Raw genomic sequence first — 12,269 nt, forward strand, 5'->3', positions numbered from 1 at the left:
AATGGAATGCAAGAAATTAACCACTGGAAAGTACTTTAGGAACCACTTCTAAGCATGCAGGTTAAAAGAATAAATTGCCTGGGCCCTGTGTTTTATTGTGAAATAGCAGCAGGACTTAGTTTATTGTGTGATCATGCTATGCACCAATCACTTTCTTGAAAATGTTGGCCATTTCTTTTATGTTTTCTCCATTTACAAGTGTTGTGGTAATTTAGAATTCTATCACTTTATTCTAAGCAATTACTATAGAAGTCTGAGCATTTTTTACTTCCTGTATGAAGACTACTTTGGCTATAATTTGCAACCTGCATGCTATACTAATAATCCACTTGCTAGATTTAGCCATGGAACAATAGCAAATGAGATCATGTTATCTGGCTCTAAAAGGAGGATATTTACTTTTATGGCCAATAATAAAAATGTACTCCAATAGGAGTCATTAAATCTTTCGCTTCAGGATGTAAACTGATACTCCCAGATTTTAGACAGAATTTGTTCCTAGATGTGCACTTAGGGATATGTTTCCATTTCAGCTGAAATGTGGTATAGATGCCAGTCTTATCCAGAAAGACTTAGGTATGATGGATTATGGCAATGAAGACATAACTGGCATTTTGAAGGAAACTGAATTGGTGCTGATTTTAACAGCAACTCCCTGGAAAATGTATGGTTCTAGACCTGGCACTAAGTGTAAAACATGAAAGTCGAATGTTATTTCAGTGTTCAAACGAATCCCCTCGCCTTCTTAGCTGAAACATGCACCAGCCTCTGGGAATCAAAACCTCAAGATCCAGTTCCTGACTTAGTTCCAATTTACTACCAGGTCATCTGGGCAAGCTTTGTCTTCCTGAAGAAGTGGTGTTTTCTGTGAATTTGGGAGTGTAATAATGACTGACCAACCTAAATAACACAGCAAGTAACAACTTGTTGCTGTTTGTGTCTCTAGAATGCACAAACCAGTATTAAGGGCAACTATCCTCTAGCAAGCCAAAAGGAAAATAGAAAAAGTTACTGTCCCTGTATGTGGATGGTGAAACTGAGAACAAGGATGATCTACTTCTCAATTGAGTTTGCAGGACTAGGGATGGGAGCCCAGGCCTTCGCACTCTAAACCCAGTGCTTCGGCCTGCTTTGTCTTGTCTCTCTTAATGTGAGGCCAGAAATTGATAGTAGAGTGAAAGATGCATTTCAAGCCTTTAGCCCATATAAGTATAAATTATTATCACTGAATACTGTGGCTAGATAGGCCACGCTTTAAAAATGACAATATTATGTATTTTTACTATTTTCCTCCCTAGTCCTTGTGCTGATGTTTGTAGTATGGATGAAACGCCGGGATAAAGAACGCCAGGCCAAACAGCTCTTAATTGATCCAGAAGATGATGTAAGAGATAATATTTTAAAATACGATGAAGAAGGTGGAGGAGAAGAAGACCAGGTGAGCAGTGCTTTAAATCTTTAAAAGAAAATTTTATGGTCATATAAATTTAATAGTGAGTAGTGTTAATACTTCAGTAAGAAAATGGTATCAGGTTTCCCTCCTGTTACCAGTCATTTGGTGAATTGTTTCCTGTGTGTGTTGACTATTTCTCAAATTTTTTTCAAAGTACTAAATGTCGTGTGTTTATTTTGTAAAAAAAAAAAAAAATTACCATTATTTCAAAGGATTTAAACCCAATTCTAGTTATATCTGTGTAATGATAAATCTATTTTTCTTTATAGTTTCTCTTCTTTAGAGATCCAAAATATATTAAAAGTGTCTTCTACTTTGGGATCTAGATATTTATATGTATGGTAGAAAAACCACTAAGACTATTTATTCCACAAGTATTTACCAAAGAAATTCAATATTTCAGGCACTATTTTAATCCTGAAGATACCTCCATGGGCAGAGTTAACAAATATCTACCCTTAAGAGTCTTACATTCTTGTGAAATATTTGAAGTTAGAGTCAACATCTAGTTCATCTTTATATTTATAGTGTCTGTCATGGTTTCTGGCTCCAAGTGATTGTTCAGTAGATGTCAGAATCCCCTTCTGGCCATTAAATAATGTGAGCTTATATTAACATGTACATATGGTTCTGCATATCTCTTCAAGGATGAGAATGACCATAAATGAGAAACAAAGATCTCTATCTGCTCTGAAGCAACATTTTCAGTGTTATCATAGCAAACATGTATAAGCTCTGTAACGTGGCAGGCATTCTGTTAAGTACATTAGGTGCCGCTCTCTCTTAAATCTTTGAAAATTGTGATATTAGTACTGTGACCATCTCTACTTTTGTGGAATAAAACCAAGCTTAAGCATGGTTAGATTCTACAAAATCATGCACCTAGGAAGTGATAGATGCAGAGTTTGTATGCAGGTCTCTGAATTCACAGCCTAAAGTCACTATTCTGATACAGTTTGTCTTGAAATTATATGGGTATATTAATGTAATCCTTGAGAAATCACTGTGACAGGTAATTTTTAGGTACATTTGATAGTCATCTAATTTCTACTGGCTAATGCAGATGTGGGGGATAATAGTCTGAAGGAGAACCCAGGATTCTTTGCTTTTTGCATCAGTATCAGTAAGTTAAAATGTACTTTCTTAAGTATATATGCAGACATTATTGATAAGGCTGTTATTTGAATAAAAGCAAATTTTCATGAACATGCTTTTCCACTGCTTCACTCCTTTGAGAAAATGATACATCACTTTTCATTTTACAAAGCACATTTACATTCATTATTGTTTAATCTTTGTGGCAGCCCCTTAAGAGTTTTCCATTTTCCATTTGAAGAAAGTTGCATGATTTGCTTTCAGAATTTGTAACCCACAAAGCCAGGACTCAAGGCCTCATATTCTGATTCCAGGTTCCATGCTTGGTCTACAATACCCCAGCTCTCTCACATAGAAGAGATATAAATTTAATGTATGTTGAAAACTTGACTCATATGTAAAGCTGTTTTGAATACTGACTAATCAAAGTTGTTCTATAAATATACCTTAGGGTGTTTTGCTTATAAATGTCTTTGAATATTAAAATTCATGTTTGGCTTAATCCTTTAATTAATCTATTCTTTCACTTTCCTAGGCTATTTTCAAGATCAACAAACATATATTGATCACATTCTCTCATAAATCATCTACTTCCAGTATTTTCTTTTTTGTGTAATTGTGCATACTTTTCAAAGGCATAAACCTAAAACCCAACTCAGTATAGCTTCAATAAAATAGTAATAACTGTAAGACCATCAGTAACAACTGCACGCTGCATAAAATTGGAGGCTCAGAGGCATGAACCAAGAAAATCCTCATACAGAGACTGGACCGTTGAGTATTTGATAGCACTTGATTTGAATCTTTGTCTCCTTTCCCCACCAGTCCCTTCAATAAATTGTTTACTACAACTTTATTGTTATAGTTATATTAGGAAAGGTTTATTTTATTTATTGACATTATCCACTTAAATTGATGCTTAAGATTAAGTGGTAAAACTCACCTATAGTAAGATTTGTTAAAATAATCATCCTAAATCTTCAACTTCCTCTTTACCTAATCTCTGAAGTTTGTTGGATTTTTTTTGTTTTGTTTTTTTGCCCCTAGCCAAACTCTTGGACATGAATGTGTTGCTTCATATCTATTTCCCCAGGAGTCTAAAGATTTTTCTGGAATTTTCTCTGTATTATACTCTGGGGCTAATTTTTTAATTTGGTCCCAATCTTCCTGTGGTGTCTTTGTAGCCCCTGGGTTCTTTGATGGCATAAGAGTCTAGATCCAGAGCCTCCACCCATCTCTGATTCTCTATGATGATTTCTGTGTGCAGTTCTCTTTCTAGGCAATTGTGACAAAATTATATAATGGGTTTTTTTATGCATCTAATTTTTAACCTCATAACAGAATAAAATAACATGATGTAGGAGTGCTGCTGTAGGAGTGCCACAGCAAGGCTCTGTCTCCTCTATCTCTAAACCAGCAAATGAAATTCATTCACTTATCCTCATTTCCAAGGCCTCTACCTTCACTTACCTCCATCCTGCAGCAGATTCCTAAACAGTGTCTTGTCTCTGCTTTAACATCCCAGTCCACTCTGGAACTTCTTCCTTAGCATGACAGCTCTTCAGTGCTGCACCCAACCTTGGGTTTACCCCCTCATACACTAGGTAAAGGCCCATGAGAAAGAGTCAGTGGTGGGTGCAGACTCCCTCAGGATGTGAACTCATCAAGCCTGTTCACTCACGGTGACTTAAGATGCCTTCAGAGTTGGTGTTTTTTAAAGGCAGAGTTCTTCCTTCTTCTCGCTCTTCCTTCAGGGATGAAAGCAGCTATGGGTCTTTTCCTAGAAAGGGCTTGTCTGATTCTATATTTTTATTCAGTTAGGCTTTATTTTGTTCTCTGCTATCTTACGGTTTTGAAATGCTTTGATTGGGAACTTAGTTTGTTCTTGGCATTAGAGTGTGAATAATGGTCTCATGACTTTATTTATCCCAACCAGAAGCAGATGCTTTTTATAGGGTTAAGAGTTTAACTACCACTTATACCAACAAAGAACATCCAGCAGCCTGGAACCTTCCCTTGGACCCACAAACAGGTGGTTTGCTCTCTGTCAAAAGTAATCACTCTTTTTTATTCCTGTCACTGTAGATTAGCACCCCCTGTTTTTTACTTTTATGTAAATGGATATCATACAGTGGGCACTCTGTGCCTCTGGCTTCTATCACTCAACATTATACCTGTGAGATTTGTCTGTAGAAGTAGTTCATTTTTTGTCATTGCTGGATAGTATTCTGTGGTAAGAATTAACTGCATTTTATGTATCCATCCTACTACACTTGGGCACTTGAGGTTTTCCAATTGGGTTATAATGAATAAAACTGTTAGGAACATTTGCGTGCATATGTTCTGGTGCATTTTGGCTGGTATGTGCACAGGAGTTGAATTTCTGAGCCGTGGAGTTTGCATATGGGCAGCTCGACTACAGTCCTGTACATTTTCCAAAGTGATGGTACAATTGACATCTCCCCTCCACACTGTGGCGCATGAAAGTTCATTTCCTCCACATCTCATCCTCACTTAGCACTTGGATTTTTTTCATTCTTTTAAAATTTTGGCCACATTGATGCTGTATGTCTCATAATTTAATTGGGATATTCCTGCCTACATATTTACCCTTATAATATTTTATTTCATGAAGTTTCTGTTCAGCTTGTTTGTCTACTTTTCTATTGGGTTGTCTGTCTTTTTCGTACTGACTTGTAGGAGGTCCTTATATATTATAAATATGTGTTCCTTGTCAGATAAATATATTGTAACTATCTTCTCTCATTCTGTTGCTTTTTTATTCTCTTAATGGTGTCTTTAGGTGAATAGAAGTTTTTTTTTTTTTATTTTTTATGTTATTCAGTTTATCAGTTTTTTTCCATTGTGATTAATGCTCTTGTTTCTATCTAAAGACTTTATGTAGGGCATGGTGATTCACACCTTTAATCCTTAGCATTTTGGGAGGTTAAAGGGGGAGGATCATTTAAGCCTAGGAGTTCAAGACCAGCCTGGGCAACAAAGTAAGACCACATCTCTAGAAAAAAAATAAAAATATTTTATTTTAATTAGCCAGGCATGGTAGCTGATACCTTTAGGCCCAGCTACTTGTGAGGCTGAGGTAGGAGGATTGCTTGAGTCTGGAAGGTTGAGGCTGCAGTGAGCTGTGATTTTGCCACTGTACTCCAGAGCCTGAGCCACAGAGACCCTGACTCAGAAAAATAATAATAATGATAACATAAAATGTCTACCCCAAGGTAATGAATCCCCCCAACTATGTATATTATCTTCTTGAAGCTGTATTTTTTTGCCCATCATATTAAGACCATAATTTATCTGTAATTGATTTTTCCTTTGGTTAAAACATGGGTCAGGACTTCTTCGTGTTCTTTATGAATATCCAGCACCCTTTAGTAAAAAGATGACATTACCACTGCATTGCAGTGCTACATTACCATAAAGCAGGTGATATATATGTACAGCTTTGTGGGTTAGCTTCCTGCAGTTCTATGCAGTACTACCTGTTTTGTCTGTTCTTGAGTCAATCTCATGTTGTTTTAATTACTGTAGCTTTCTAGTGTCGTGCTATCTGATAGGGTAAGTTTTCTGAGTATATTCTGCAAGGTATTCTGGTTGTTTTTGTTTTTCTTTTAGATTTTTGGTGGATTCTGTTTTACTTTTTCCTTAAGAAAAAGAAACCATTTATTTATCTTATTTTTAAAATGTATTTACTCCAAGTACTCCACTTTCTAAATAGATGTTATTGCTTTAAATCTTAAAATCACAGTCAGTTCCTGAGAAGTTCAACAGTATGAAATAAACTGTGTTCTATTTTCCATAATTTACATGTAGCTCCCTGTTAGAAATTCTGTTTCTTTGTAGTGCAAAGTAAGAATTTTTGGCAATGGAATCTAATTCATAGTTTTTATTACTTATTTTGAAGATATTATCTCTTTACAATAATAGGCCTCGGAAACGGGACTGGTGCCATGCTGCGTTCTGAATAAGTTTTAGTTGATCTTCATTACCCATATTTTGGAGCCTTTGTGTTACCTTCAGGTGTGAGTGGCTGGTGATGACCAGGTGCTGGTGTGGTCGGCTTCATGTCTCAGCTGGAAAGTCTTAAAGAATCATTTTTGCTGTTTCTGAATAGTATTCCATTGTAAACTGAACCACATGTTGTTTATCGAGCTTTAAAAGTTGTGTAGATCTCAGAGATCAGTTTAGGTATTTGCTGGATGCCAGGTAATGAGTGTGTTTACAGCAAGGCAGGTCTGTACAGTGGTCTGCAGAAAATTAGCCTGAAACTGACTCAGCTAAGATTCCTATTCTTCCTGCCAAGACAAAGTATCCATACCAGCAGCTAACTGATTACAAAGAAAACAAAGCAAAATAGTGTTTTTCAAGGGTAGTGCTTATCTTCCCTGTCTTTGATTAGAGTCTCTATCTGTCTAAGTTCTATGTCAAGGTCCAGATTACTAATTTATTTAACAAAATAACTAAGAGGGGCCTAAGGGCAGGGGGCAGGGGGAGAAAAAAAAAACTACCCCAGTATCTTATTTTCTTATCTTGTGTATAACAGAGATTTACTAGAGTTTGTGGATCTTCTGCTGTGGCTTAGATTATCAGGAGGCTAGGTTGGGCCCATATTTGAAACAAGCATTAGATGTGTTCTAATGAGAGTACACTTCTAATGCACACAAAGGGTTGACAGCAGTTGAACAGACACTTTTAGTATCATATCTAGTCTCTTTTCAGAGGGTGAAGTTTTTTATCTGCTTCACTGCTATAGTGGTTAGTAAGGCATGTTTAATTACCCTCATTAGTAAATGTCCTTCAGTGCCCTTTTGGCCAATGGGGTTGGTTGCAGATACAGTATCGCTTTCAATGATCTTTGTATCGAGTTCCTTCCGTATCATCATCACTAATAAAATCAGAATGAATGTACAATACAGCCGATAGCTCAATTTCCCTGGGACCATCCTCTTTTAGCCCCAGGATAGGAAACAGAAACTGTTAGCTTTCTGCTTTTTAAAGCTTAGACTTAATTACAAACACTTATCGAGTATATATAAATGGTGCTCAGTCACTGGTGCTCACATTAAACCTCTGCCTACATCACCTGACACAATGCAGTTTCGTTCTTTATAATAATAGCAAAAGCTGTTGTTTGGTGTACCTTATGTGTTAGCCACTGTACTAAGTACATTATTTCATTATTGAAATATACATTAGTTCATTTGTCCTCCACAGTCCTACAGTAAAACAGGCATATATTGTTAGAAAGTAGCAAAGTGAGGATTAAATCTTTGTCTGCCTCAGTGCAAAGAAAATGGTGTCTACCGTATCTTTCACCATCCTTGGCAAAGCTCATGCTCTACCAGGCAACTGTAATACTGCCTTTTGGAATGCCGTGCGAATTTGTCAGAAGGCTCTTTCATCCTTGAAGCAGACCTGGAACATCTGGCAACTTCCTCTGCTTTCAGAATTTGACTTGAAACATTAACCATTCCCAAGGCCTTGGGCTGCTGTGGGAATTCATAATCTATGAGAAGAGGTGCTGCTGTCCATCTTGGTTGGGGTCACAAATGACAATTGATAGAAACTGGAACCCTTCAGACCATGAGTTCTGGCTCAAGGAGCAATGCCAGCCTCAAGGTGATAGAAGCAGGAGGCAGAGAATTTCTAGGCAGACAGGGGCAGGTCCCTGGCAAAGCCCCATCTTCAAGCTGAAAAGCCTGGAACCCGTGGCCCAAAGTGAGAACTTCGATCCCTGTTTGCCTACTCTCATGATTGGTTCTTTCTGAATAATGTCTTTTTACCAATCAAATGTTGCCTTTTTCAAAACTACCTGTGGCCTGCCCTGCCCCGATTCTATACCTATAAAGACCCCAGACTCAGCCTGTAGAAGAGAGAAGCAGCTGGATGTCAGAGAGAGGCATTTGACTGCAAAGGAGAGGGGCAGACTTGACTTCAGGGGAGAGTGACTTGCTCTTCCCATCACCTTTCCAGCTCCCCTCTCTGCTGAGAGCTGTTTTCATCACTCAGTAAAATTCTTCTCATTCACCATCCTTCAATTTATCTGCATGACCTCATTCTTCTTGGGTACTAGACAAGAATTTGAGACCTACCAAATGTGGGTACCGAAAAAGGCTGTCACACTGTAGGCCTTTGCCTACACTGGCAGGGGGCAGCCGCCATGTGATGAGGCAAATGGCCCACTGAGCTGATAACACACTGGGGTCTGGGGACAACAGAGCTAAGAGAGCATTGTGGCATGCCCTCTGGGGCCTTGGGGTGACAGGCACCCCCACCTAGATGCCACCACAGGGCCCACGTGGAGTTTGCTCCTGCCAGTGCCAAAGTGGCCTGCCAGTTCCCGCACTCACTCACCTATGCACTCCCTCCCACAAGGGATTGAGCACAGCGGCTGAGTAAATGGGGCACCACTGTCATGAGTCCCACAAAGAGGTCAAGAAAATACCCTACATCAAAGGGATAAGGACTTGTCTCTCAGGCAGAGTTAACTCATGAGAGACTGAAGCTGATGCTGGGCAAAGGAGGTTGTGACAGTAATGCTGGGTGACTGCTTAAAGATTCCACATCAGTCTTCTCTTGATCGCTCTTGGGGTTCTTGGACCTTGTGATCCACCATGTCTCAGGTCTTTCTTCTAATACTCAAGTCTGTTGCTGACTGGAGCATGGCAGTTGGCTCCATTTTCTTCTCAGTCTCTCCAGACAATGCCCAGCACCTCTTAGGCTCAGAGAACACTATATAGGTTTCACATTCCAGGACTGAGAGGACTCTTGTCAGAATTCCAAAATGTGTTTAAGTTTTAGAGACTGACCAGCGCCTGGTTCATTGGGGTGTTTTGTTTGTTTTGTTTTATTTGTTTTTATTTTTGTTTTTGTTTTTTATCTGAGATGCTGAGATGTTTTTGAACTCTCAAAGGAAGTAGCTCAGTCTGTTCAGGCTGCTATAACAAAATTCTATAAACCGTGTAGCTTATAAACAAGAGAAAATTATTTCTTACAGTTCTGGATGTGGAATGTCCAAGATCAAGTCACCAGCAGATTCAGTGTCTGGTGAGAGCTTACTCTGTGCTTCATATAAAGTGCCTTTCTTGCTGTGTCCTCATACAATGAAAGGAGCAAACATACTAATCCCACTCAGGAAGGCTCCACCCTCATGACCTAATCACTTCCTAAAGACCCTACCCCTTAATACTATTGTATTGGGCATTCGGTTTCAACATGTGAACTTAGTGGGGGACAAAGACTTTCAGATCATAGCAGTACCTAATACCAACCCTATGTTTTGGGGGACATGTCTGAAAGATGGATTCTTGTGTCACTGTAAAGTAGCATTTTATAAGCTTAGAATCTGTTCATACATGGTCTGTGGCTATGTTTTCTTTAGCTTGCAGAATTAAAAATCAAAAATATTCACATAAAATCCTTGTTTCCTATTCCTTTCAAAAAGTGAAAAGATCTGGAAACATGACCTGCATTCTGGGAACCAAACCGAGATTTCCCCTCTTTAAGCAGGACAGTCATGTTCCAGTTTTCTTTTCTTTGTACCAGACCAGCTTTATTCATATGTGTTATGAGCCCGTTCTTCATACTTACTTTGCAGACCCTGATTGAATTATACAATAATAAATAAGTCTTGAATTAACAAAAAACAGATTCATACAAAGAGGAGGTGATTTTCCAAGATAGTTCTATATTGCTTAAATAAGAGAGACAGAAAGAGAGAGAAGTAACCACACAAATACATTTAGCCAGATGTATTAGCTAAAATAGGCTAACTGCTGTAACACACTCTAAAATTTCAGTGACTTAAGTCTAGTTGAAAATGTATTTCTTGCTTTCATAACAGTAACAGGGTTTCAGGTTGTGGGCATTTGGGATGGAAAAAGGTCTGCTCCTCTCCATACAGTCATTCAGGGACCTAAAGTGCCGGAGGCTGTCCCATCTTTCACGTGTAACTTTCAGGATCATCCTACCCATAAATCCGTGCAATTGCTGCATGACAACAGGGCATGGAGGATGATTTTGAGGAGATTTCTATGGGCCAGGCCTAGAAGTGGCACACATCTGTTCTACTCCTAATTCCCTGGGAAGTAACCTTTAGCAGTGTGCCTAAAAAGAAGAATAAAATGGTTTCAGTGATCAGCTGGAAGTCTTGACACACCCTGGTTAGGTACTTGAATTTAGAGAATCTTTTTGGAGACTCTGTGAGAACACTTTTTACCCCACCCACAATGGGTTGCATTGACGTCCAGCTATGTCACAGGGAAATTGATCCTTTGACACAAAGGAGATGCAATAGGTACAACTCATGAAATGCAACACCATATAGGCATGAAAAACGTAATTTAAGACTCAACAAAAACAAGGAAAGGAAGCTCTCCTTTATCTGAAGAAAGCTTCTGCTACTTTCTGTGATACTAAAGTCTTCTGGATCAGGATCCAGCATGGGTACCATGTAAGGAATCACATATAATTTCAGGATAAAGGGAATTATAATAGGAGCACTTAGGTTTTCAGAACCCAGAAGATATAGATATAATTGTCATATGAATGTCCATTGACTTTTTTCAATGAAATTCATTTTTTTATGGGATTTGTGGAAATTAGTTTCAGTATTGATGTAGATGAGATCCCTAGAGTCTTGATGACATAGAAAGCACATTCCATTGTGTCCAAGTGCCTGAGATGAGGTAAGAACCCACAGTTCCTGTGACCCAGGGTTTGGTCTTTAGGAACGGGAAATTCAAGCATTGACAATTTAGTTTCTTCTCTCTTTACCCCTCCACTTTGCATTTTGAACTGCCTGTACTTACACACCTATACTACACTCTTTCTCATTTTTTAGCATAGTCCATTTCTTCATCTAATTTTGTTTAGCCATCAAGATTCATCTTAAGACATCTTGTCTTGGAGTACCAGGCTGAATTGAATGTCTCTGCTCTATGCTCCCACAGCATTCCCTGTCTGCCTCTAATTTGAGCTTTTATGTCCAGTGTTGGTCCTGACCTTAAGCTCTTTAAGGCAAAGACTTGTCATACTCATTTTTTATTTCAGCAACACTCAGAATGTTAGTTAAACCACTCTGGGCCCTCTTCCTGAATTTCTAACTTAGTTTGCAACTCTATATGTGGCATAATTGAACCAGTACACTTCTGATAACTTCACTATTATCGTTAGAGATCTCTGATGTCTTCAGGAAATGATGATAGCATTCAAAAATGCTAGCATTGTTGTATACTTGTTCTGTGTCAGGCACTGTGCTACTCTCTTAGTTTGCAAGTCCTTTATGGCGTTCCTGATGATTCCATGAAGCGGACACTGCTATTATTCCGGTTTTCAAACCTGGGCCTGTGTGACTCAGTAGTTCAACCTCTCATGAACTGTGATAGAGGTTGTATAATATTTTATTTAGTCTCACTGGTTTATGGCAGGCAGGAGCTGTTACTCGTTTGGTCCAGTACGGCTAGGCAGATAGCCACAGCTTATTAGATGACCACTGGTAATCTGACTTTAGAAGACATAAGGGTAAGACCCAATCAATTGATTAAGCTTGCAGAATTGGGCACATTTGGACATTAACAAAGTTAAAATCTGGAGAAGCAATCTAAGCAGCCAAGTATTTTTTTAAAAAATCTGAGTATACAGTCTGGAACTAAATCTAAAGTCCAGGCAGGATGTCTAGACAGAAGGATGGGGCACACAGGTA

General features: G+C 38.5%; 1 protein-coding gene across 1 annotated transcript in view; it reads left to right on the top strand.

Annotated features, from left to right (window-relative positions):
- Window positions 1-12,269, top strand: part of CDH2 (cadherin 2) — a 228,994-nt gene that overhangs the window by 196,303 nt on the left and 20,422 nt on the right. The window contains exon 14 of the mRNA XM_012447269.3: window positions 1,299-1,438. Coding sequence (XP_012302692.1) covers window positions 1,299-1,438 — 140 coding nt within the window. The remainder of the gene's footprint in view (window positions 1-1,298; window positions 1,439-12,269) is intronic.

The sequence above is a fragment of the Aotus nancymaae genome, unplaced genomic scaffold (genome assembly GCF_030222135.1).
Source record: "Aotus nancymaae isolate 86718 unplaced genomic scaffold, 86718_ANA_hifiasm-v0.15.2.pri h1tg000020l, whole genome shotgun sequence".
In the NCBI taxonomy this organism is placed as follows: Eukaryota; Metazoa; Chordata; class Mammalia; order Primates; family Aotidae; genus Aotus; species Aotus nancymaae.